The sequence below is a fragment of the Perca fluviatilis genome, chromosome 9, assembly GCF_010015445.1.
Source record: "Perca fluviatilis chromosome 9, GENO_Pfluv_1.0, whole genome shotgun sequence".
Taxonomy (NCBI): Eukaryota; Metazoa; Chordata; class Actinopteri; order Perciformes; family Percidae; genus Perca; species Perca fluviatilis.
This window is the reverse complement of record NC_053120.1, coordinates 35,935,420-35,963,109: the sequence shown is the minus strand read 5'-3', so window position 1 is coordinate 35,963,109 and position 27,690 is coordinate 35,935,420. Positions and strand designations below refer to the sequence as shown.

Sequence of the window (27,690 nt, the reverse complement as noted above, 5' to 3'; positions counted from 1 at the left end):
TGAGGCTACCTGTTTTAAGTGAATGCATGTTATGTAATCTGTGTTACCTAACGTTACCTGTCGAGTTGTGTGAAATGAGGCACCGAAATTTTCGTTCGTATTCGGTCTCGTTGCTACCGTTTACGTCGGCAGCAGTGCCCTATTGGCACCGCGTTTCGGTACCCAACCCTACTCAAGTGGTAGAGCTACCAATGGGAAGGTTGGTGGTTCGATTCCCTGACCCTGCAGTCCCATGTCAAAGTATCCTTGGGCAAGACACTGAACCCCAAATTACTCCTGATGCTGCACCATCGGTGTGTGAATATGTGTGGATGTTCATCTGACGAACAGGTGGCACCTTGCATGGCAGCCTCGGCCACAGTGAATGGGTGCATGAATGGTGCCTGTATAATGTGAAGTAGTGACTAGAAAAGCGCTTTATAAATGCAGTTAGAGCTGGGCAATATATCGATATTATATCGATATTGTGATATGAGAATAGATATCGTCTTAGATTTTGGATATCGTCATATCGTGATATGACATAAATGTTGTCTTTTCCTGGTTTTAAAGGCTGCATTACAGTAAATTGATGCACTTTTCTGAACTTAGCAGACTGTTTTAGCTGTTCTATTATTTGCCTTTTCCCCACTTAGACATTATGTCCACATTACTGATGATTATTTATCTAAAATCTAAGTGTGAAGATATTTTGTTAAAGCCCCAATTCTCAACCCTAGAATATCGCCGCAATATCGATATCGAGGTATTTGGTCAAGAATATCTGATATCGGATTTTCTCCATATCGCCCAGCCCTAAATGCAGTCCATTTACATTTAACGTTACCTTGTGTCAGCTCGGCTCCATGGACTGGGTTCGTAGCGGTAGACTGGATGTTTTCTGCTGAGATGCTGAAGCATTGACGTCATGACAGACACAATGTACAGAGTTTTCTTTTTGTTATGCTTGAAATTATCCCAAACTTAAAGACAGACACAGACAGACAGACAGACAGACAGACAGACAGACAGACAGACAGACATTGCCATCCCCAGAGCCATGGCAGAAAACTGTAAATACTTAAATGTTTCTGTGCCTGTTAATAGGTTATAGGTTAAGCTAATAGGATAGAACAAAGTCAAACGTTATCTGACTGTTTTCACAGCGCAGCAGCTTCAGGTTACAGCCCTGATATGCCCGTGTTGTTGAGTTTGTTGATTCTCAGTGCATGTTGTTATGCTCTATATAAGAGCCAGCCACTGCTGCCCTGCAACATCCGAAAGCCCCATGCTTAGTTCTGCCCCAGTTCCCTCTATACTGCAGCAGGGGGGGGAATGTTACAGCTGCAGGAAGGGGTATATATATATATTTATAACTTAAAGCCTTTAGTTACAAGCAAGGGGCAAAAAATAAAAATAGAGCTCAACAGTGACCGCCCAGTTCCTAAACGGCTCCGGTTCTAGAAGTGATTTTCCCCATTCCATAGCTTCATTGATGTTCAGAAATTGCTTGTATAAAGATTTTTCAAACCTGAAACCAAGCCAACCAAATACAAGATGAATCATGACCATAAAACATTTAATACTGGGGACTTCCGGTTAAGGGCTAATGGAGTAGACGTGTTGTCTCTTGCTCCCATATCTTTCAGCTTAAAACAACATTTTAAGCCATCTTGATTGTTTATTTAGTCTCCAATCTGAACTAAATATACTACGCACGCTATTACTCTGTCTAAACATGACTTCTAACATGACTTCTAAATCGACTAAGCAGAGCAAAAAAGAAACGAAAACGGACTCTGTGGACGACACTATCCTGTTCCGTAGGATGGTTAATACCATATTGTTAGGTCACGGAAGCCTGCGCTTAGTGTCATGGAACACCAAGGGGATGAACAGTGCCGTCAAAACTAGTAAGATTTTAGCGCATTTACGGGATCTTAAGGCAGATATTATGTTTAAGAAACTCACCTACGAACGGTAGATATATTACGTATCAAAAGATCATGGATGGGTCACCTGTTTCATTCCAAATTCTCTCAGAGAGTTCGCGGGGCTGCTATCATTATCCATAAAAGAGTTATGTTTGAACACAATGAGTCTATTATAGATCCTAATGGCCGTTTTGTTATGGTCTCGGGCAAGCTTCAAAATATACCAGTAATTTTAGCTTCCATATATGCCCCCAACTGGGACAATGATGAGTTTTTTGTTAAGTTTTTTTCAAGCCTACCAAAAGTAGATGAACATCATATAATTATTGGAGGGGATTTTAACTTGGTTCAAGATGTATCCATGGACAGGTCTTCCTCTAAACAGTCTACTCTAACAAAATCAGCTAACGTGGTGCTAAACAACGCCTCTCAACTGGGACTCTCTGACCCTTGGAGGTTTAAAAACCCTCAAGGCAAGGCTTTTTCATTCTCTTCTCATGTTCATCATACATTTTCTAGAATTGATTTCTTTCTGGTAGATAATAAATTGTTACACTGTATTTCTGCGTGCACATATCACACATTAGTGGTCTCTGACTATGCCCCAGTATCTATAGATTTAACTTTGCCAACTAACAGACCGTCGCCCCCACCCTGGAGATTCAACTCCTCTGGCCTATCAGATAGCGCATTCAAAGATTTCCTTTCTTCGCAGATTAAGTTTTACTTCGAGCTCAATCAGACTCCAGATATTAGCAGTCACACCTTGTGGGAGGCTTTCAAAGCATTCATTCGTGGCTAGGTAATTTCATATTCTTCAAAAGAAAGGAAAGCCAAAAATCTTAGACTAGCCACATTAGCTGACGAACTGTCTAAGTTAGATGTTTCTTATGCCGCTTCTCCTTCAGCTGTCCTCTATGCTAAAAGAGTTCAATTACATTCAGAATTCAACCTTCAGTTTACCGATCTAATAGAGAGACAGCTCAGGCAATGTAGACAGCAGTTTTTTGAGCATGGAGATAAGGCGGGTAAGCTCTTGGCCTACCAGGCTCGATCGGCTAGCACTCTGATATCAGATCCCCAACAGGTGATTTAGTTACGGAACCAGCTGAAATTAACCTGGTTTTCTCAGACTATTATGCTAGACTGTACACTTCAGAAAGCCATCCCAATAATACTACACATTTAGATCTTCTCAACTCTCTTGAATATCCCACAATAGATGAAAACACCGCTAAAACTCTAGGCGACCCAATTACAGAATCTGAGATACAGGTAGCAATTAATTCTATGAAACCGGGGAAATCTCCTGGCCCTGATGGCTTTACTGTTGAGTTTTATAAAGCTTTTGCTCCCCTTTTAATTCCTACTTTAACACAGCTTTTCAATGACTCTTTTAAGGTAGGCTGCCTTCCTCCCACTTTATCCGTGGCCTCTATCTCTTTGCTCCTTAAAAAGGATAAAGACCCTATTTCTTGCGGTAGTTATAGACCAATATCACTTTTAAACGTAGATTTTAAAATTCTGGCTAAAGTTTTATGTTTTCGCCTTGAACGTGTATTACCATGTTTAATTTCTCATGACCAGACAGGGTTCACCCCAGGAAAACACTCTTTTTTCAATACTAGGAGGCTTCTCAACATTCTCTTTTCCCGTCCATCTGACTTGCCCGAAATTATTGTGTCTTTGGATGCTGAGAAGGCCTTCGACAGGGTGGAATGGGGTTACTTTTGGGTTCGATTCTTATTTTATTTCCTGGATCCGACTTCTTTACTCCTCCCCTAGGGCATCTGTTCATACTAATGGCGTACGATCACCTTATTTCTCGCTTCAGCGTGGGACGCGACAGGGATGCCCCCTTTCTCCTTTAATTTTTAATCTAGCCATAGAACCTTTAGCTATCTGGCTCCGTAGCCACAATGGCTTTGAGGGAATTTCACGCCATGGTTTAGTTCACAAGCTCTCTCTTTATGCAGACGACCTTTTATTATATGTCTCAAACCCTGCTGCCTCCCTACCCCCAGTTTTAGATATCCTAGACAAATTTAGTCAATTATCTGGCTACAAGATCAAAAAATGTCTTGTTAACCAAGATAAAACGTTTTCTTGGTTAACTCTGAAGCTAAAAAACTTCCACAATCTCTCTTACCCTTCAAGATTGCGCCTGATGGTTTCAGATACCTGGGGATCTTCTGTACGAATTCATATAATAATCTATTTGCAAAAAATTTTCGACCGCTTGTGGACAAATCGAAACTGGATATGTGTAGGTGGGCCTCTCTACCTTTATCCCTTGTAGGTCGTATTAACTTGGTCAAAATGGTTATTCTGCCCAAATTTATGTACCTCTTTCAGCACTTACCTATTTGTATTAATAAATCTTTCTTTACTGGCTTTGACTTGTCTTTTGCGGTCATTTCTTTGGGGAAATAAACCCGCTCGCCTTAAGAAATCAATTCTCCAACTTCCTAAAGCTAAAGGAGGCCTTGCACTTCCCAACTTTCAGCAGTATTACTGGGCCTGTAACATCAACAAGCTTCTTTTTTGGAACAAAGATATCTACTCTGACAGTCCTCCATGGGTGCATACAGAAACGTTATTTTCTCTATTCAGTTGTCTGCTCTCAGCTTCCCTTAGTTGTAAACAAAGTTTCAGATAATCCAGTAGTCACTAGCTCTCTTAAAATTTGGGTCCAATTTAGGAAACATTACGGTTTACATAGAGGCTCCACTTATATGCCCATCCTCAATAACTACTTTTTCCCCCCATCTAGTTCAGACCCTGCATTTCGTCTCTGGTCATCTAATGGCCTTCGCAATATTAGTGGCCTTTATGACGAGGGAATATTTGCCTCTTTCTCTTCCTTATCTAAAAAGTATAACCTACCCAGCCATCACTTATTCCGGTTCTTTCAAATCAGACACTTTGTACAAAAGCAGTTCCCCTACTTTCCCAATCGTCCCCCTGAATAAAAAAATGATCACTTTCTTGCTTTAAATGCCAACCACAGGCATTTAATTTCAGTCATTTATAACTTAATAAATTCTATTAATTCTGACACTAATGCCACTCTTAAAGATACCTGGGAGCAAGACCTCGATGTTACTTTTACAGAGGATCTATGGCATAACATCTTGAACCAAGTGCATACCTCTTCCATATGTGCGATGCGACGGCCAATGTAAATGTATACTATTCCGTAGTGCACTTAACTAATGCCAAATTGGGCAAAAATCTTTCCAGACAAGAGTGATGCCTGCCGACCCTTGTAAGCTCTCTCCTGCCAACCATCTACACATGTTTTGGACTTGCCCGCAGCTGGTGGCCTATTGGTCTAATGTATTTCAGACGTTTAAAAAAGCTATCAACACTAGTATTGACCCTGATCCTATTATAGCCTTATTTGGGGTTTCCCCTTTGCCTGATTTGGCTGCCCGAGATCGTAAAATCATTGCTTTTACTACAATCTTGGCTAGACGGGCCATCCTTCTTAAGTGGAGGCATGCCTCTCCCCCAACACATGAAAGGTGGATACAGGACATTTTTCACTGTATTGGACTTGAAAAATTACGATATTCACTTTCTGGTTCTCTTACATCATTTTACAAGACCTGGGGTCCCTTTTTTAAATTACATTAAGGGTTTACCTTGTGCACCTATAACTGGCAATGATACATAATTTTCACTTATTAGGAGGATCTTTGTATGATCTTTGTGTAATTTTTTCTTTTTTTTTTTCTTTTTCTTTTATCATGTTAGGGGTTAGTAATGGACAATATCTTACTGTATACTGTTTATGATGTTTTATTCTGTATTGTCATTGAAAAGCAATAAAAAGATTTGGAGTAAAACATTTAATACTGTGCAAAAAAAAAAAAAAAACATTTTGAAAATGGAAAAACGCAAATGAATGGAGCCCATTCATGTTCCCCAGAGGATGTCCCCTTTCTGTTTTAGACACTCCAGAACATTTCCAAATTGTCACCCTCATACACAAAATGCAATGAGAATAAGATTGCCATGTAATGTGCTTATCACAAGTTTTTTTTCCCCAAATGATAAACCCTTTTGATTTTGATAAGCCCATTCCCTTTCCTGTTATGCCACCCTCAGGACAAACTTCATATTTGAAGTATCCTACAATAGCATCATTGTTAGAATGTTGTTTGTCCCATCAAACACTTATATTATATTAATATATATATATATAATATTTCAGCATCCGGGCAGCTTCTTTTTGTCTTTTCTCAACTTAAGCAGTTTGGGAATAATTATATCCCATTGGAGCTGCCTCCATGAACATGGAAATAGAAGACAAGATACGGATAAGATACATTTTGAGAGATCTCTACTGCGGAACACTGCAATGACAGTGCTTCTCAGACTTTTCTGGCTTGTAAAACAACGTGACTTCCACCCTGTCAAGGCGTGCATATGGTGAACAGCTCAACCAGAAAATGATTTTTGCCTTTTCAGCTTGTTTGATTTGATTCATCATCACGGGACGCCTGGAGGCTGAAAAACTCTTTAATATTTCACAAAAAAACCGACATGATGGGAATATATAAAGAAGTTGTTTTTTCAATCTCATACATTATCTCAGACTCAGACTGAGAAGAGCTGGTTTCAATTTCACTATGATCTCAATGTGGTTTTGTTCAGATATTTAGGAGGACGGAGGAAACTCAAACTCTTAAAGGTCCCGTGGCATGAAAATATCACTTTATGAGGATTTTTTAACATTAATATGCGTTTCCCCAGCCTGCCTATGGTCCCCCAGTGGCTAGAAATGGCGATAGGTGTAAACCGAGCCCTGGGTATCCTGCTCTGCCTTTGAGAAAATTAAAGTTCAGATGGGCCGATCTGGAATCTTCTCCTTATGAGGTCATAAGGAGCAAGGTTACCTCCCCTTTCTCTGCTTTGCCCGTCCAGAGAATTTGGCCCACCCATGAGAAAGAGACATCATGGCTTTCAAACGAGCAAAGTGGCAGTTGGTCAAGGCCACACCCCTACCCTCCACCTTGCCCCCCCTCTCTCCTCCTCAATAGCTACAGACACAGAAATGGCACATACTAAGGAAAGCTCATTGTGGGACTGGCTCTAGTGGCTGTAATTCTGTACCAAGGCTGAATTTCGGGAAAGAGACATCAGATACAGTATTAGGGGACCACTAAGGTCTATATAAAAGAGACTTCAGATACAGTATTAGGGGACCACTAAGGTCTATATAAAAGAGACTTCAGATACAGTATTAGGGGACCACTAAGGTCTATATAAAAGAGACTTCAGATACAGTATTAGGGGGCCACTAAGGTCTATATAAAAGCATCCAAGGAGCACCATGTCATGGGACCTTTTAATGAGGGTCAAATATAAAGGTTTTGAATATTGCCTATAAAATGAGTCGTGTCACTCTAAAAACCCATCTTTTCAGTCATCAATATATTGATACTTTTGGATTGCATTTATTTATTATGTTGTAAAAGTTTTCCTAGACGTAAAATCTGAATTTGCACAGCACTATAATTCATTTTCACCGCAGACAATGTGAAGGAGCTTTCTCCACACCAGAGCTGATGTGGACAAACTTCAAACGTCTTGGTATTTATTTGACCATTTTCTGCAAATAGCAGAGTGACTGAAGCATTTTTTTTGTGTTTGTTTCATCAGCTCTGTCGAAGCACAGAAGCTCCACATACATACATTATTGTGATGAAATTGGATTCACTCTGGTTACACGGTAGTCAGACACAACAAATATGCAGGTACATCCAATCGCAGCTGTGCTTATCGCTGCTCAGCACAACGTCTGCTGGTCGGTTCCCCGCAGTCACCTCTTAGTTTCCCTTTCTCTGTTTGTCTCTTTTCCTGTCTTCTCTGTTATCGGTCTCGTGAGTGCTATTTCCATCCAACTACTGGCGCATTTCAAATCAAATCAACACCACTAAAAATAAACTGTGAATAAGGTGTTTCTATCAGAGAGGTGAATGAATTAGCATCCTGAAGTTCTAAAGCAACCATTCAAGACAAAAATATGTACTTGTCAGTATTTAGTGGCCTTTAGTGTCCTACAATATATGAAATATGGGATCGTTAAAAAATATTCACTACCGATACCAATACCGGGACTTCGATATCGGTTCCTAAACGATACGTTTTTCGATACCAATTTCAAAAAACAAAATGAAATTAAAACATTACACATTATGGTACAATGTGTAATGTTTTTTCATGTATTTTTCAGCTCCTACTACGTGAGTCGTCTCTGTGTAACGTAGAGTTTTTCCCGCGTGTCTCTCCGACGTGCAACGTTAATCAGCCAATCACAGACATTATTAGATCTTGGTAGAATCATGCTGCGTGCTGATTGGCTCACTGACGCTGATGAGATTTACTCCTTAGGTATTGGAATTGGGTATTGAATGGCGAGGCATTTTTCGATACTCGATACTTTAGAGGCAATTCGGTCTGTGCCTAAAAAGTATTCAATTTGGTCCCCGGCCCTAGATATTAGCATTAGCATGTTTGTTTTTTATGTCATGCAACAAGTGCTGATAGGGTTGGGTGACCTACTTTTAGCCACACTAGCAATGCAGCTCTATGGCAACATTTCTGTCTGTTTGTTGTCTTATGACCAGACTGAAATATATCAACAACTGTCAGACGGATTGCTATGGAATTTTCCACAGAAATTAATTCCACAGCATCCTGCTAACGTTAGAGACCCCTGACGTCCCCTCTACCACCACCAGTAGGGCAAGGTTTTCACTTAACCTGTAGTCTCGCATTGCCAGACCTTCCTCCACAGCGCTGCGGAGGAGGGTCTGGCTAGTCCACAGAGCATTTTGGGATGGGAGAAAAACGTGCTCAGGTTTATTGGCATGTCACAATGCAACCAGTCACAATCGTCTTGGGCGGTGCTAAGCGCCGGACGGAGCCACGCTGCCTCTGCAAAATAGCCTCGGGAAGGAGCCTCACAGAGCCACCATTAGTCTTGTTTATTAGCCGAGAATGTGCGGAACATTCTAAGAAGTGTTCTCAGACCGATGATCACTTTCACCAACTGAGATGGGAAACATAAAAAGTCGGCTCAAGGCCCATGACATGGTGCTCTTTGGATGCTTTTATATAGGCCTTAGTGGTCCCCTAATACTATATCTGAAGTCTCTTTTATATAGACCTTAGTGGTCCCCTAATACTGTATCTGAAGTCTCTTTTATATAGGCCTTAGTGGTCTCCTAATACTGTATCTGAAGTCTCTTTTATATAGACCTTAGTGGTCCCCTAATACTGTATCTGAAGTCTCTTTTATATAGACCTTAGTGGTCCCCTAATACTGTATCTGAAGTCTCTTTTATATAGACCTTAGTGGTCCCCTAATACTGTATCTGAAATCTCTTTCCTGAAATTCAGCCTTGGTGCAGAATTACAGCCACTAGAGCCAGGCCCACAATGAGCTTTCCTTAGTATGTGCCATTTCTGCGTCTGTAGCTATTGAGGAGGGGGGGGGGGGGCAAGGTGGAGGGTGGGGGAGTGGCCTTGACCAACTGCCACTTTGCTCGTTTGAAAGCCATGATGTCTCTTTCTCATGGGTGGGCCAAATTCTCTGGGTGGGCAAAGCAGAGAAAGGGGAGGTAACCTTGCTCCTTATGACCTCATAAGGAGAAGATTCCAGATCGGCCCATCTGAACTTTCATTTCCTCAAAGGCAGAGCAGGATACCCAGGGCTCGGTTTACACCTATCACCATTTCTAGCCACTGGGGGACCATAGGCAGGCTGGGGAAACGCATATTAATGTTAAAAAACCTCATAAAGTGAATTTTCATGCCATGGGACCTTTTAAAACAAGGTATTTGTAGTGACCCCTAATGATGCATAATTAAAATAAATAGATGAATTTACTTCCATTTTCTTTTGATGAATTTACTACCATTTTATTAATGCAATTGCAATAACAAATGAAAGTGATGTGTCAGCCAACATATCGATTAATTGGAAAAAAAGTAATCATTACCAATTGATTTATTTATTGAAATCAATCCTTGGCTGCGTACGACTGTAATATTGAGAGTTTTCTGACGCTGTGTTGGACAGACAGAACACGTGAGCTCGCTTCGGGTTGCTTCTGCGTGAAGCAAGCATCAAAACATTCAGTGTTGCTGTGGAAATCGTACGAAGTTCCCTCCTTTCCTGGTTTGATCTCCCTCATAGGAAGCAGTTGGACAGAAACCAGGCTGCAGCCTCTCCCTCTCTCTGTCCTCCAGCTGAGGTGGAAGCAGCCACTCTGGATGCGCTGACTTGTCGTTAATATGCCTACTGTGACGAGCTGACATTTGCCGTTGACAGCTTTGTTCTGCATGAGCGTGCTGTGTCTGCTCAAATCACACCGCGGACAAACTTGTGATGATTTCCGGCAAAAATGCAGTCACAGTGCGCACCTCCCCCCAGGCATCACAAAAGCTATTTCCTCTCTGAAGGTAGGCTATACTTGGCAAACAAATAAAGAGGAGAAAATTGCAGGGAGAGAAAAGCCTGCTCTTCCTGCTGAAAGCTGTTCCCGTTCCTGCCTGTTTTATGGTTTGACTTCTGCAAATCCCTTCTTCAGCTTTGGGATTTACAGGCAGGCTCCACTCTCTCTGACCAGGTCCATCGATCTTTCCTCTAATGCTCATCTAAAAGCAAGTCAGGTTTTACATGACTTTTTTTCTTTGCTCTGTTACTCTGCATCCATTTTTTTTTTGCCTTTAACCCTGTTAAAGCCTTTTTATCCTTTAAAGTTTCCCTTAAGCAGCTTTTGAAAACTATTTTCTGCACAATTTTGACAGCTTCACATACTGTATATACTCTGCATCGGTTTGTTCCATGATGGGTAAATAATTCAAACCCATCATGTTTTTAAGGAGCAGATGGAAATGTTCTAGATGTCTTGAGCATCATTTAGGGAACCGTTTCCACAAAATTCAGTCTGACGTATTTTTGGTCCTTTGGACAAGCACATGTTGGGGGCTTGGAAAGGCCCACCCACAATGTTCACACATACAGAGAAGACTTTCTCTTATGATCTTGTGGGCATTTAAGGCAGTAAGTAATTTACATACGCAGCTCTGATTGGGCAGCTTTTTTGCTCCTGGCTGCCATTATAGCTCTGCAAAGTTTCCAGAGCTCATTAAAGACGTACACAAAGAGAATTGGGAAGCTGTTTACCATGACAGTCAGCTTTTCTCACTGTATGTAATTGAACATGAAAACAAGTGTGCTTCTGTTTCCTGAAGGAATCACAGTGTTTCCAGCTTGTGTCTCCCACCCGTCAGAAGACATTTGCATAGTTAGAAGTTCAACCTTTCTTAACTTCTCCTGAGTTGGAGGATGGTGCCAGGATGTTATTTCAAGGTTCAATTCACACAAAAATGTCCATTCTGTCCAGCTCCATTGAAGGGGTGAAGCGTTCAAGCAACCGGAAGGAGCTTAAAGTAGAGCTGATGAAAGCAGCCAGTTGAGGTGGTTTGAGCTTCGGAGCAGCATGCTGCGTGGCCTTGACCCTCTGGCACGTCCAACCAGGAGAAGGAGCCTGGGGCAGCCAGAGCATGCTAGAGAGATAACGCATCCCATCTGGCCTGGCAAAGGGGAGGGAATGGGAAAATTGAAGGATGTCTGGGCTACCTTGCTAATCCTGCTGGGTGCTGGGTGTGGCCCCCTGGTTCCAATGAAAATCTTAAATTATTCATAAATGCTAAGTCAGGGCTTAGTCTTTTAGATTCTTGAAGACTTTTGAGTTTTGAGTCTCATTCAAAAGACTCATTCAATTTTCCCCTGTTGCCATGGGAACGTTATGAAGTGACGTAATTACGTGACATGAACATCATCGAAAAGCAGGGTGTTGGGGGAATCACTTTTTTTTTCTCTTTTTCATCAAACTGCAGTTTTTGCAAGTTCCCGCAATTTCATTGCATAAAATTCCATAAATATCCCGCATATTCCATTGAATTTTTGAAGGAAACGTGCCGCATAATCACAAAAAAACTTTTTCTGGAAGGACTGAAAAGAACATTTTAAGTTCTAACTGACTTATTGGGAGTCCTAGACATTTAAAGGTTCCCTTTGGAGATTCTGACCTCTTGAAGCGTTTCTGTGTGGGTCCCTGTTTTGTTTAGTCACATGCACATGCATGAGGATGCAAATGCACGTGGGCGATGTGATAAACGGTCAAGCCAATGGTTTGAAACCATTCCACTGATTTCCAGGTGGTGGTAATGTGCCATTAAAGGCAGAGAAGAGGTCCAGTTGCCTTTCAACTAGCACCCTTAGATTGACAGCGACGTAGGTGATTGAGAATCTTTCCAGACAGAAATCTTCATCCCACAGCATCCAATTATATTTTAGACAAAAGTAAGCTTTTGAATTTGTGTCAACAGTTTGTGGAGGGCCCTGTTTCAACATGACAATGCCCCCGTGCACAAAGCTAGGTCCAGAAGGAAACGGTTTCCCCAGTTTGGTGTGGAAGAAGATGACTGGCTCGCACAGAGCCCCATCCAACAGCTTTGGGATAAATCTACTTTTTTCATGATGGGTTGAATAATTCAAACCAAAGGCAGGTTTTTTTTTTTATGCCACATCTGGAAATATTCACACGTTCTTTGCATCCTTTACTTTTCACAAATGACGATATATAAACATAAACCCACTGGTGGGCCTAGCAGGGATGTTAAAGTGAAACACGGTGCCAGCTGGCTGCTGGGTGTATTTAGACATTTGACTTTATTACAATACAGCACACAGCACATCACACAGGTGATTGATGGGTCTTTCCACTCAGTCTGACGTCTGTCTCCGTCTTTCTCTCTCAGTGAGTTTCGTGGACTGCGGGAGAGGGAAGGTGTGGTTCCAGGCTGGAGATTCGTCTGATTTCAGGGTGAGTGAGGACGGTGTGGTCTACGCCCTGCGCCGCCTCAGCCTGGCGGGGAAGGGAAACGCTGTGGAGGTGGTCTACGCTCGAGACCTGCAGTCCAAACAGGTCTGGAAGACCAGGGTGCACCTCCGCGTCCGTCCACATGGCAACAGCACGGGACCTGAACAGGTAAAACAGCAGCATCAGCAGCAGTCAGGAGCTGTTTCCATATACTGTAGAACGACTTGTAGATTTCACAAAGTCCACAGTGTCCCTTTTCTGACTCTGCTGAGCTGAAACATGATTGGTTCTAAAAAGTTCTTAACTCTCCAGCACAAAAAAAAAAAAGTCCAGCTTTACTGTATGGTAAAGAAAGGGCTTCTTCTTGTGTTTGGTGTCAGGTATTGAGATAATAAAGGTAAATACAAAGCTGTATCATTATTCACTATACGCACACCCAACATTATTTTTATTGAATACCTTGAACTGTTGGTCACACTAAACACCATGTAAAGTAGGGGTGGGGGAAAAAATCGATACAGCATAGTATCGCTATATTTTTCGTGGCAATACTGTATCGATACACAGACGCCAAGTATCGACCTTTTATGATATATGTGTTGGTCAGTCTGTCTGCTTGGCAGTCCCATTTTGCAGCAATAAAATTGAAGTGAGATGAACAAAAAGAGAAATGTATCTTTTTCGATAAAACAGATGTTGACAACATTTTCCTTTGGGGACATCATTTGAAATTGGGAAAAATTTGAAGTTGGAAAAAAGGTAATACATTGCAATATATCGCAGACTATTGCAATGTTTAAAATCGCAATAATATCGTATCGTGACATAAGTATCGTGATGATATCGTATCGTGAGGCCTCTGGTGATTCCCACCCCTAATGTAAAGATGGAAACTTGGGCTCAGAAAACTTGGTGGTGAGATATAGAGGTATAGATTAAATGAGCACTAAATGATCTCCAAAAATGATGGATATATGAATCAATAATGGACATAATTTGTAGTTGCAGTCCTAATATGGCCATCAATACTGTACATTTGTTAGCTTGGTTCATGGGCTGTGATAACAAAGTGTCCTATTCAAGCAAGAACACTGTACACATTGGAACAGTGCGCACAGATCTACTGTCCCTCAGTGAGTATACCATGCACACTGATCACATAGGTATTTGATAATGAGTGTGTTCATTAACACCTACAGGACCTGACTGTGTTAACCAGTGTGTTAACCAGTGTCCCTGGGTCTGAGTGCCAGCATGTGTGAAGCCTTTCTGAGAGAGAGCTGTACGTTTTGACCAGCGGCATCATAAAACCGCATGACGGGCGGTTATTTACCCCCAATGCTCCAGTAATGGTGGATGAACTCTGTACAGATATAAGATCAGCTTTTCCAGCCCAGCAGGCATGTGAGGTGTGCTGATTGCGGAGACAAAAGGCAGTCAAACAGCCATCTGTTCACGTCTTTCGTTTACAACAGCGATAATAAGGCCCTCTGCAGTTATTTAGACAAGACACTGGCCTTGATTGGCTGTTTCACTAAACACAGCCCAGAAAATAGCCAGCTGCCATATGCTTTAGCTGCTATCAGCAGCGCTCGCTGCAGTCGGTGAGGAGGAGAATCACTGAGAGCGAAAGAAGCTGTCAACAATCCCTCGTAAGGAAAAGTCACGGGCAGCAGCCGTGGCAGTTAACAGCCAGTCATCTGCCAGGGGAGCAGTGTCAGCACTGCGCCCTTCAACTGAGCGCCGGGACCGGGCTCGTTATCCAATCAGACTGAAGAGTGAGACAAACGGGCCGCCGCCGAGCTCCAAACGTCGGGCAAATCACTCTTTTGCTTGACGGATCAGACAGGCTCACCTTAGGTATCAGTGTTGGGCAAGTTACTTCCAAAATGTAATACATTATTGATTACTAGTTACTGTCATTTGAGAGTAATTAGTTATATTACAATATTACTGTCTCTGAATTGTAATGCTTTACACTACTTTTGCGTTACTTTCACCAAAATAAAAGTGGAAGTTTTTGAATTTCACCACGGGATCAACATAGTCTCATCTTTATCCACTATATACATCATAGTTTATTCATATTATTTCGTATTATTAATCTGAATATGCAAAGTAACTAAAGCTATAAAATAAATAGTTAAGTAAAATGTATAATAGCCTACTTGACTCTGAATTGTGGTGGACTAGAAGTAGCCTAATAAGTAGGAAAAAATGAAAATACTCAATTAAAAAGCACCTTACAATTGAATCGAAGTAGCCTACGGTCTTTCCACCGCTGATAAAATGTAATAATATTATGGTGCGTTCTTTTTGTCTTGTAATCGCGACTAGTAGCTCGAGTGTGACGTCACATCCGTGTCGAAAAACGAATAACCGCGGGTAGGCTACCGCTCTGCTTTCTGCTCAAGCCATTGTTGTCATTTAGCAACCGAGCGTCTCTAGCCAATTTCAGCTGCACAAGCTACAAAATAACTAATCAGGCGGTATTTAACTCCTAATAAGACTGTAGCGACATGCCTATAGGTAGCAGTATACAGCGCTGTGTGTACGACTTCTTAATTTGGTTACAACAAAGACAAAAGTGCTTAAAATTGTAGAAAACCACAATGTTTACTACGTGTGATGCACGACGTAGCCATCTTTGAAAGTGAACTCGGGGTCCTCTGAGTTCAGACGACTTGACGAGTCGTATATACAACCTCGGGGGGGCGTTCTTTTTGCAACTTCATGTTCGGAAAACGACTCGTAGATTGACTTCGGTGGACAAAAAGAACGAACCATTACGTGTAGTAAGACTAAACATAAATTCCTGACATGTTATATCAGTGTTTCCTCTAGGATTTTTTTTAGCAGTGGGGGCAGATCTGTCGGACTCCCCCCCCCCCGCCACTAAATGTCGGGTAAAAATGCGTTGTAACTCGCGTTACTGAGATTGTAACGGGTATAATATTACCAACATTTTATTAGTGATGCGTTATATTACTGCGCTACAACAAAAAGGAATACATTTCTTTACATTATTTTTACGTGTTACTCCCATCACTGTTAGTTATAGGGCTGCACGATATGAGGGAAATTTCTAATTGCGAAATTTTTTCAATTCAGGTCAACTTTATTGTTATTTCTGAAAAATGTGACGGAAATACAGAGCAATCGAAAAAACTTTTCTCTCTGACCCACGGTGCAATAAGGACGTGTACAAGTACAAAGTATGACATGAAAGATAAGTAATATATACAAATAAAGATAAAAAAAATATATATACAATTGAGTGCTTTTCAAAAATCTCTTTCTGCACTATATGACACCTTCACATTATATATTCTTGAGCACCATTTGGGGAACCTTTTTTTCCCCCCAAAATCCAGTCTACCTTAAAGATTATTAGGAACACCTGTAAGATTTCTCGTTAATGCAATTATCAAATCATCCAATCACATGGCAGCTGCTTAAATGCATTTAGGGGTGTGTTCCAGGTCTAGACAATCTCCTGAACTCCAAACTGAATGTCAGAATGGGAAAGAAAGGTGATCTAAGCAACTTTGAGCATGGCATGGTTGTTGGTGCCAGACGGGCTGGTCTGAGTATTTCACAATCTGCTCAGTTACTGTGATTTTCACGCACAACTAGTGATGCACCGAAATGAAAATTCTTGGCCGAAACCGAAAACCGAAAAAAGAGGAAACCAAGACCGAAAACCGAAACCGAAACACCGAAAGAAATTAAGCCAATTATTAGTACCATTGCATTTATGGCTATGACTGTGTACTAACTTTACTAAAATCAAGGCATTGCAATTGTATAAATTAATATTAAAGTTTAATTAAAAAAATATCTAGGAGAAATATGGCTACAATCTGATAGTCACATACAGTATACAGTATACAGTAGTTTTTTTCTGCGCTCTGATCTCCTCCTGCGCTGGGCGCTGCTCCGTGTGCGCTCCGTCTTCGTCTCCACGAGTGTTCTCCGCATCCATTGCGGCCTGGATCATTTCTCGTGCGCTCTGCTTTATTTCCGCATCCGAGTAATGGTCTTTATAACACGGATCAAGTACAGTCGCGATGAAGTGCAGAGGATCCGAATAGATCTCAGTGAAACGTGTGCTGACAGACTCCAAGAGCGTACTTTTCATTGTTTTCACTCCGTGGTCCGTCTCAACCTCTTTGCTTAGGAGACGCTTTGCAGGTGGATCGGGTACTGACACACGTGCAGGTCGCGGTTTCTGTTTGCGTCATCACAACATTTTCGGCCGTATTGTTTCGGTGATCAAAGTATTTCGGCCGAAAACCGAAAATGCCCTTTTGGGCCATTTTCGAAAATTTTCGGTGGCCGAATATTCAGTGCATCCCTACGCACAACCCTTTCTAGGGTTTACAAAGAATGGTCTGAAAAAGGAAAAACATCCAGTATCCTGCAGTCCTGGGGGGCGAAAATGCCTTGTTGATGCTAGAGGTCAGAGGAGAATGGGCCGACTGATTCCAGCTGATAGAAGATCAACTTTGACTCAAATAACCACTCGTTACAAACGAGGTATGCAGTAAAGCATTTGTGAAGCCACAACACGCACAACCTTGAGGCGGATGGGCTACACCAGCAGAAGACCCCACCGGGTACCACTCATCTCCACTAATAATAGGAAAATTAGGCTACAATTTGTGTCTCGATTTCTGTTGAGACATTCAGATGGTAGAGTCAAAATTTGGCGTAAACAGAATGAGAACATGGATCCGTCATGCCTTGTTACCACTGGGCAGGCTGCTGGTGGGGGTGTAATGGTGTGGGGATGTTTTCTTGGCACACTTTAGGCCCCTTAGTACCAATTGGGCATCGTTTAAATGCCACATCCTACCTGAGCGTTGTTTCTGACCATGTCCATCCCTTTATGACCACTGTGTACCCATCCTCTGATGGCTACTTCCAGCAGGATAATGCACCATGTCACAAAGCTCAAATCATTTCAAATTGGTTTCTTGAACAGGACAATGAGTTCACTGTACTAAAATGGCCCCCACAGTCCCCATATCTCAACCCAATAGAACATCTTCTGGATGTGGTGGAACAGGAGCTTCGTGCCCGGGATGTGCATCCCACAAATCACAATCAACTGCAAGATGCTATCCAATCAATATGGGCCGACATTCTAGAGAATGCTTCCAGCACCTTGTTGAATCAATGTCACGAAGAATTAAGGCAGTTCTGAAGGCGAAAGGGGGTCAAACACGGTATTAGTAGGGTGTTCCTAATAATCCTTTAGGTGAGTGTATGTTTGGTCATTTGGACAAGCACATTTTGGGGTGCATGGCAAGTAAGGTGAGTGGGTGGACTCACCCATCCACAAGGTTAACACATACAGACACTTACAGAGCAGACTTTCTTTTAATGATAATAATATATACTTTATTAATCCCACAGGGGGAAATTACAATTCAATGACAATTACGATCTTGTGTGCATTTAAGGCAGTGAGTACTGTATGTCATTTACATACACAGCTCTGATTGGGCAGCTATTTGCTTCTGGCTGCCATTAAAGCTTTGCAAGATGAAGTAGTTTCCAGAGCGATGTGTTTCCACGCATCGTTTATCTTATTTAAATCCTGGTAGCCAGGGGCGATTTTAGGATCTCAGCCCCTAATGAGAATGTGACACAGATACAGTGCCCCCCCCCCCCCGCCCCACCCCCCACCCACCCCCCTCTGCTAAATCAGTAATTTCACTGGATAACAATGAATATATGTATTTATTACTATAACAGAGGATAAATGAAAACCATTGAACATATGCAAAAACTTGAGCCCCCCCTAAAAAGGGTCTAAAATTGCCACTGCTGGTAGCTCATTAAAGACATACAGGATGAGAATTGGGAAGCTGTTTGTAATTGAACATAAAAACAAGTGTACCTCTCTTGATATTGCGATTGCGACATGCTTCACGATATTTGAGGAAATCGTTCTTTCTTCATTTGTATCATTGTTTTAATTTTCATTGAAAAAAATATTAAATTAAAGGTGATCTAAGCACTGTTGGGTGACGTTACTTCTTGTTGACGTTCAACGTATTTTTCAAACAAAACGGAGACTAGCTCGCTCCTCCCTCCTCCTCATCCCGTCCGCTCCCCCTCCCTTCTGTGCTTCAGCGCACTAACCCCCCCCCCCTCCCCCAACCCCCACCCCAAATCCTTCTTATCCATTATTGGCTGAACGCTGGAACAGGGTTTGTGTATGTTTGCATGGTCCAGGTTGGACCACTTTGTTTTTGTTGCCGTGTGTGGACCCTAGGCTGTCTACAGAGACCGTGTTTTTTTACAGTGTGTTCAGGGGACCGGCAGCTCGCGGATAGTGAGGAGATGTTTGCTGCATGTGACAAAAAGTGTTGTAGCCTAAAAAACATGTGACGTTTAGAGGACCTAGTTGGTCAAAGCCACACCCCCACCCTCCACCTTGCCCCCCCCCTCCTCCTCAATAGCTACAGACACAGAAATGGCACATCCTAAGGAAAGCTCATTGTGGGACTGGCTCTAGTGGCTGTAATTCTGCACCAAGGCGGAATTTTGGGAAAGAGACTTCAGATACAGTATTAGGGGACCACTAAGGTCTATATAAAAGAGACTTCAGATACAGTATTAGGGGACCACTAAGGTCTATATAAAAGAGACTTCAGATACAGTATTAGGGGACCACTAAGGTCTATATAAAAGAGACTTCAGATACAGTATTAGGGGACCACTAAGGTCTATATAAAAGAGACTTCAGATACAGTATTAGGGGACCACTAAGGTCTATATAAAAGAGACTTCAGATACAGTATTAGGGGACCACTAAGGTTATATAAAAGAGACTTCAGATACAGTATTAGGGGACCACTAAGGTCTATATAAAAGAGACTTCAGATACAGTATTAGGGGACCACTTAGGCCTATATAAAAGAGACTTCAGATACAGTATTAGGGGACCACTTAGGCCTATATAAAAGAGACTTCAGATACAGTATTAGGGGACCACTTAGGCCTATATAAAAGAGACTTCAGATACAGTATTAGGGGACCACTAAGGCCTATATGAAAGAGACTTCAGATACAGTATTAGGGGACCACTAAGGCCTATATAAAAGAGACTTCAGATACAGTATTAGGGGACCACTAAGGCCTATATAAAAGATACTTCAGATACAGTATTAGGGGACCACTAAGGTCTATATAAAAGCATCCAAAGAGCACCATGAAACATCCTGCAGGAAGTGTTGCATTTCATCGACTGTAGCCTAAAGGAACACACCGACTTATTTGGACTTTGTCTTATTCACCGTATCCCCCAAGTTAGATAAGTCCATACATACCCTTCTCATCTCCGTGCGTGTCGTAACTCTGTCTGACGCCCCCACCGCTAGCCTAGCTTAGCACAGATCCTGGAGGCAACCGGTTCCAACTAGCCTACTGCTCCCAATTTGCTCGCAGCATCCGAGAAGCCCCACGATGAGGAGCAGAGAGTAACTACGGTGCTTTTCAGGTGTTGCGCTAATCACTCCGCCCAAGTAGCAGAAGTAGCAGTGCTTCGCCTTTCTGAGAATATAGTTCCCAGTATGTATACGGTTAGAAGATGGCTGTGTCTCATGTGACCTTGTTATTTGTACACGCTGTGACTATACAAATTACAACATGTTAATAGGAAAATGTTGGCGTTATTTTGACACTTATTTGGAGCAGTAGGCCAGATGGAGCCGGTTACCTCCAGGATCTGTGCTAAGCTAGGCTAGCGGTGAGTGCGTCAGACACGCACGGAGATGAGAAGGGTATGTATGGACTTATCTAACTCTGGGGGATGCGGTGAATAAGACAAAGTCCCAATAAGTCAGCGTGTTCCTTTAACGACTATCGAAAATAGAAATGATTGGAATTAATTAGTGAATGAAAACGGTGTTTGTGTTCAAAAGAGAGGTGGATAGTGGAGAAGTTTAAACGGAGCAATCAGAGATTTATTGTTTTTTACATTAAATGTAATTGAATTAAAGACTTACAAAAAAACCAATGCAAAACAATACCCAACCTAACCTCCAGTGGCAGGGGCTGAGCTGGCAGCAGGTGAACTGTGTGACTCAACGAGAAGCTCTTCCTTTTCCTTATCATGCTCCAGTGAACCCTGCAGCTACACATACACACACACACACACACACACACACACACACTGACAGGTGGTGTTCATTTATCAGACAGACTATAATGAGAGCATTAATCCGAGCCACTGAATGAGGTCAGAAATACCCTGAGTCACCAAGCCTTCCCTTTGCGTGTGTGTGTGTGTGTGTGTGTGTGTGTGTGTGTGTGTGTGTGTAACGCTTGTTTACTGTCTCTGCAGGTAAAGCCCAGTGATGCAACACTGACTCAGCGGGTACCAGAGATCTTGTTTCCATGGCGCAGCGTGGTTGTCAGGGGCGATGGCACTCTGAGGCGGGTGAAGAGGGACTGGGTCATTCCGCCTATCAACGTCCCCGAGAACTCGCGAGGACAGTTCCCCGAGGACCTAGTCCGAGTAAGACACACACACACACACACACACACACACACACACACCCGTCTTCCAGTAGCTGTGAGGACCCTATACTGACTCCCCTGAAGCAAGGAAACAAACACTTATAGAGCACATCCGTTCCAAGGGAAATACAACGTGCAAAGCAAAGAACACCAAAGGCACATACACAAACAACCCTAACTGTGATAATAACAATCAAATGCAATCTAAAAAGACAACCACAACATAATGAATCTAATGACATGCACAGGAAACAAAAGGCATGTTGTCAGTCTGCTTTTAAATGCGAGGCAGATCTAATGCAATCTGACAGAATATTCCAGCAGCTGGGAGCCTAGAAACCTACAGCAGCGTCACCAACTTTGATCTCAACCCTTGCAAGAGCCCAAAGGCCTGCACCAGATGACCTTAGAGGTCTGACAAGCCTGTCAGAGACTTTTTAGACAAGAAAGTCAAATTAAAGTATGAATTGCAGAATGAACTGGAAGCCGATGCAGGCAGCTGAGAACTGGTGTAACGCGATGCCATGTTCTCTTTTTGTTAAAACCCTGGAAGCAGCATTCTGAATAAACTGTAGTCAGCCCACGTTCTTTGTCGGCTGAACAGTGAGCAAATGGAGATAAAAGCATGAACTAGTTTGCATCCAGCTGTGACAAGAAGCCTCTGACTTTAGATACTCTAAGGTTGCTTTCACACCTGCCTCGTTTAGTCTGTTTAAAAGGAACCCCGCAGCGTTTGGTCTGATCGTCGTCGGTTGGTTTGTGGCGGCATGAAAGCTCATCCGAACTCTGCTGCGGATCAAACAAACAAACTCTGGTCTGCTTAAAAACTGAGGTCTCACTTCCCTTCCGAGTGAACTAGAGTGCAGTTCACTTCAGGTGAAAACACGATCCAACCGAAATACAGGAAGCGAACCCAAACTTTTACATGTCATTTAGCTGACAATTGCTATATATGTCAGCAGTCACACGCCTCTGGAGCAACTAGGGGTTAAGTGTCTTGCTCAGGGACACATTAGTTGATGTATTGCAGTGGGAATCGAACCCAGGTCTCCCACACCAAAGGGATGTGACATATCCACTGCGCCATCACCACCCCGCCATGACCAAACTTCTTTACGATTAGCTAATCACATTCTTTCAAATCTCGATTTTGATTTGAAGACGGCGAATGGGTCAGCCCTAGCTTGGACCTTATCCGTGTTTGTGTTATGTACAGGGTAGCGTTCATGTGGAGCCCTGTCTCTGTGTCTTTCCTCTGTTTTCATCATATGGACACAGCGCAGGATATTAATGTTGCATCGGGCATCACACTTTATTTTGACTTCAGCTCAAATCAGACGTTCTGTAGTCATGTAGCGGCAGCCTCAAGCCCGCGCAAGCCTAAAGTCACACTGACAGACGAGACACATTCAGGTCAGACTCAGAAAGTTTAGCTTCACTTGTATATTATATTATTATATTTTTACCTTAACTCAGGCAGTCATGCTTACTGGGAGGAAATAGCTCTTAAAATACACTGACAACAGTCGTGTCACTCGGAATTGTGTAATGTAATATCATTTTATTTAAACAGGGACTACGCACAATTAAACATGAACCAAGCTTGACAAGAACAAGGAGAGATGCATTGCACCAGATTGTAGCACAATTGCTATTCTCCGCCCGTAGTCCCTGGGCAGGTAGATAAAACATTAAATATTCAATGCAAGTGAAGTATAAAACATCAGAATATACTGTACCATTTTACAAACACATTCGCACCTACTTTACAATAATACAAATATGTGCAATGTTGCATCAATAAAATGATCATGTTCCCACATCCTAAAACCAGTACCAGTAAACCAGGGGTGTCAAACTCAACTTCACTAAGGGCCACACTGGAAAATAAGAACCACATCAAGGGCCAGACATCTTTAGTTTATTGATAGGCTTTTATTTAATCGAAAAAGTAAAATATATTTGACTGTATCATTGCATGTGTCATATAGTCTTCTCACTTACAGTTTGGTCGACATAAAGTCCTAAAGAAGTCAGGAAAAAGTTCCTCAGCCATCATAGAAAAGAAGCACCCAAAAAAGTTTGAAAAGGGGGCAAAAACGTCAGAAATAATGACAAACATTTCGGCAAAAGTGACAAAAGATTTCTGAAAAAGCGGCAAAAACGTCAGAAAAAATGACAAACATTTCGGCAAAAGTGAAAAAAAATTCTGAAAAAGTGGCAAAAATGTCAGAAACATTGACAAAAACTTCGGCAAAAGTGACAACAATGCCAGAAAAAGCAACAAAAACTAGGTGGGCCAAAATGTATTGTGAACCTCAATTGATACGCGAGCCGGATCATAATTTGCGAGGGGCCGGATTTGGCCCGCGGGCCTTGAGTTTGACACATGTGCAATAAACCTTTTTTTATTATGGGTTAAATGGTATGCATTTGTGTGTGGGTGGGGTCTGTATCTGTCTTTATGTGGTTTTAACGGGTATTAACTGTCCTGCTTTTTGTAATGATCACACTGCACCACATTTCTAGCAAAGTTGCTCGGAATGTGGTGTGAAAAGTGTTGAATCTTGAATCTTGAGTCATCTTCTAATTGTCCTTGTGCTCCCCGTGTGCCTGCGCTCCAGATCCGCTCCGACCGGGATAAGAACCGGATGCTGCGGTACAGCGTGACGGGCCCCGGGGCCGACCAGCCTCCCACCGGCATCTTCATCATCAACCCCATCTCGGGCCAGCTGTCCGTCACCAAGCCTCTGGACAGAGAGCACATCTCCAACTTCCATGTGAGAACAACATTACCTTTCAGTCAAGTCGCGCTCTCAGAAATTGTATTAACTGTATTAACAGTTGTGTGACTGTATATTTTAACAGAAAATGTCTGTAGAACTTCTTTATTTACGTTTTGGAATTGCATTATGGGACCTTTATCCGTGGTCCGGCAACTAACATAGTGAGCTATTCACAACGGCATTATCATGAATTATTAACCAGAGTAGCGAGAGTCAAAAGGGCCAAAAAAAGTGGAAAAAGTGTCAAAAATGTAAAAAAATAAATAAAAACAATTGTGAAAAGTGACAAAAAGTATTTGGGTCAGAAGTCAGAATTCTAAGAAAAAAGACTTTATTTTCATAATTCTGACTTTTTCTCAGAAGAAAAGTCACAATGGAAGGTTATAGAATCAGATTTGATCCTAAAATTGGGTCTAAAAATGAGCTGAAGCACCCATGTTAGAGAACAGCAGGGACCTGGGAGTGATCTAAGGCCAGCTGCACACAACTGTCACAGTTTTTCACTTTGACATTTTGGGAAATTCTCTTAATCGCTTTCTTCCTAAGAGTGAGATGAGAAGATCAATACCATACCATAGGGCTGTGCAATTAATCGAAATTTAATCACGATTATGATTTCGGCTCCCAATGATCACAAAAACAGAATAATCGAGAAAAACAATGATTTAGCTCATTACGTTTTGCAAGTAAACTCTTATTTTCTATGGTGTTCTGAATTAAAAAATAAGTTTAAATAGGAAAAGTATCAAGGCAAATTTCACAGCTGTATGTGTTTTTTTAATGTTGAATTATTTAACTTTTTCCACTGTTTTTTTAAGTTCAATAATTGCAACATCTTTCTAGAAGTCAACAAGCAATCGTGTTAAATTATCGTGATTTCAATATTGACCCAAATAATCGTGATTATATTTTTTTCCATAATCGAGCAGCCCTACCATACCATGCTCACATGAGCTTGGGTGAGAAGGTGAGGCTAGCTTAGCACAAAGACTGGAAGCAGCTAGCCTGGCTCTGTCCAAATTGAAAATCCTTAAAGGCATTAACTAGCATGTGTCTGATTATTTCATCCATATTCCTTGGTAACTTTTGGGTGAGTTGTGTGGCCTCTTTGATCCCAGCAACAGGGAAACATCAAAATATGGAAAGCAAGACTTGACATCCTGTCAAATGAAAGACTCGCACGAACAAATCTCTTATTGAATATTTTATTACCAAAGAGTCATTTTGATTTCTTGATGTGGGACCATACAGTATGTAGCTACGTGGAGACAGGGATCCTACGCCGTAGCCTGGCGTGCATCTCTCTAAAGATGTTACTACACGTCGCGGCGACGCAGACTGCAACAACTGTGATTTAGGGCTGGGCGATATGGAGAAAATCAAATATCACGATATTTTTGACCAAATACCTTGATATCGTTAACGATATTGTAGTGTTGACTATTGGTGCTTTCACAAAATATTTACACAATGAGATTTTTGATAAATAATCATCAGTAATGTGGATATAATGACTAATGGCGCTTACCCCATGCTAATACCAGCTCTGCTCGGCTTGACTTGACTCAGCCGCGGTGCCCCGTCCTGGAAACTGCCGTGACCTGACGCGACACGCACACAGAACGTCGAAGGTGTGTTGTTTTTGACTCTCGGGCATGTGGCTGTTTGCCACAGCCGGAAAACAAATTTAGTTTCAAAAGAAGCTGGAGGCAGCCAAAAAAAACGAAACTATTTAAAAATGGTGGTTTTGTTCAGGACACCCCCCGTCCGTCGCTAGCAATGATGACGCAGTGATTAGTGACGATTCTCTCCGACCAATCAGTAGTCTGCAGGTTTTCACGTCACCTTTTGGTATCGCCTCAGCTCGCTTGGAACTTCGACAGAGGTGATACTAAAAAAAAAAGTACCTGTTGGCAGGACGCGAGGCGAGTCGAGCAGGTACCATGTAATAGAAAAACGCCAGAAGTGGGTAAAGGCAAATAATAGAACAGTTACAACAGTCTGGTAAGTTCAGAAAATGACATCACTTTACTGTAATGCAGCCTTTAAAACCAGGAAAAGACAACACTTATGCCATATTACGATATCCAAATTCTAAGACGATATCTAGTCTCATATTACGATATCGATATAATATCGATATATTGCCCAGCTCTACTTTGATTGGTTTGCTCGGCCGTGGCTTGGTAGCGTTGCATTCTCCCCCCCCCCCCCGACTCATTTCCTGGTTCTCCTTCTCCATAAACAACATGAAATCAAGGAGAGGGTTAACTTTACCTGCTCCAGATTTCCCACCGTGGTCAGAAAGAACAGGGGAGACACTTTGTTACTCTCACTATGACTCTAGAGTCACTACTCACTCTGAAGATACCGCTCGCTCTACCCCACACACACACACACACACACACACACACACACACACACACACACATGCCGTCCCTGCTATTCTCTTAAAGAGATCGACACGCACACCAACCCACTGAAGTAGAAACTTCAGGCCACTTACATAGGCTACGGTGAAAGATATGCGCGGAGCCTCCGCAGAAGCATTAATTACGCTTTAAACTTTATACAGTCTATTTACTGAAAGTACATTTCATATCATATTACCTCCTGCTTCCCTTGCCAGGTGAATCTGCCTCAGCGCCGTGGTCGCATGTCATGCCCCCGTTTTTATTTTCCCCCCTGCGCTGTCACTCTCTGCAGGAAATGTTCTCTCTCATGCAAAGAGATGAAGAGGAAAGTCTTTCAAAGAAGACTCATGGTGTTTGCTCACTATATCTATTACAGCCACACACACAGACACACACACACACACACCTCTGAAGGCAGAGTCTAACCTTTTGATCTGTAGGAACGCACACACACACACACACACACCGCTCACACAGGGGAGAGGGAAGCTGCAGTCGCAGCAGGGTGATTTGCATTTAAGCTGTCTGATGAATATTCATGTGATTGGATGTAGTTGTCAGAGCTGGGGGCTGGGATTGGCCGGCATGTTTATTCATGAGGGAGACTTTGGCTCTTTTGAGAGCCTCATACACATGCTCCATACGCTGTGAATGAAGCACTTATCCACGGTCCAAGACCATTTAATGCCAACAATGTTTTTTTGTTTTTTTATTATCCTAGAGAATTATCCATTCATCAAACAATACAGTGACGAAGATGACTAATACTAGGCAGAGCAACAACAACAACAAAAACAAAGGGCAGCAACATCTGCAACCACGTGCGTCCTAGTTTGTTTACGCAAATAGGACAGATCAGCAATAAATGCATGAGTTTATAGTTCCAGGCCGGGACAATCGTTTACATATAGTTTATTAATGGGTACCAGGTTTTGTAAAATCTCCTAGTACAGCCGTTGAGGGTGCATCGGATATCTTTTTTTAGCTCCATCATCAAATCTTTAATCCATTGGTTATGTGATGGAGGAACTACATCCTTCCATTTAAATAGAGTAGCGCGTCAGGCTAATAGAGAGGAAAAGGCAATGACCTTCTGTAAGTGAGCATGGAAGATTGAGGTGCTGTTTTAATTAGA

The 27,690-nt window shown here is 42.1% G+C and overlaps 1 protein-coding gene across 1 annotated transcript in view; it reads left to right on the top strand.

Annotated features, from left to right (window-relative positions):
• Positions 1 to 27,690, top strand: part of LOC120565714 (cadherin-2-like) — a 111,794-nt gene that overhangs the window by 46,715 nt on the left and 37,389 nt on the right. Inside the window, exons 3-5 of the mRNA XM_039811674.1 lie at positions 12,759 to 12,988; positions 21,180 to 21,353; positions 23,980 to 24,135. Coding sequence (XP_039667608.1) covers positions 12,759 to 12,988; positions 21,180 to 21,353; positions 23,980 to 24,135 — 560 coding nt within the window. The remainder of the gene's footprint in view (positions 1 to 12,758; positions 12,989 to 21,179; positions 21,354 to 23,979; positions 24,136 to 27,690) is intronic.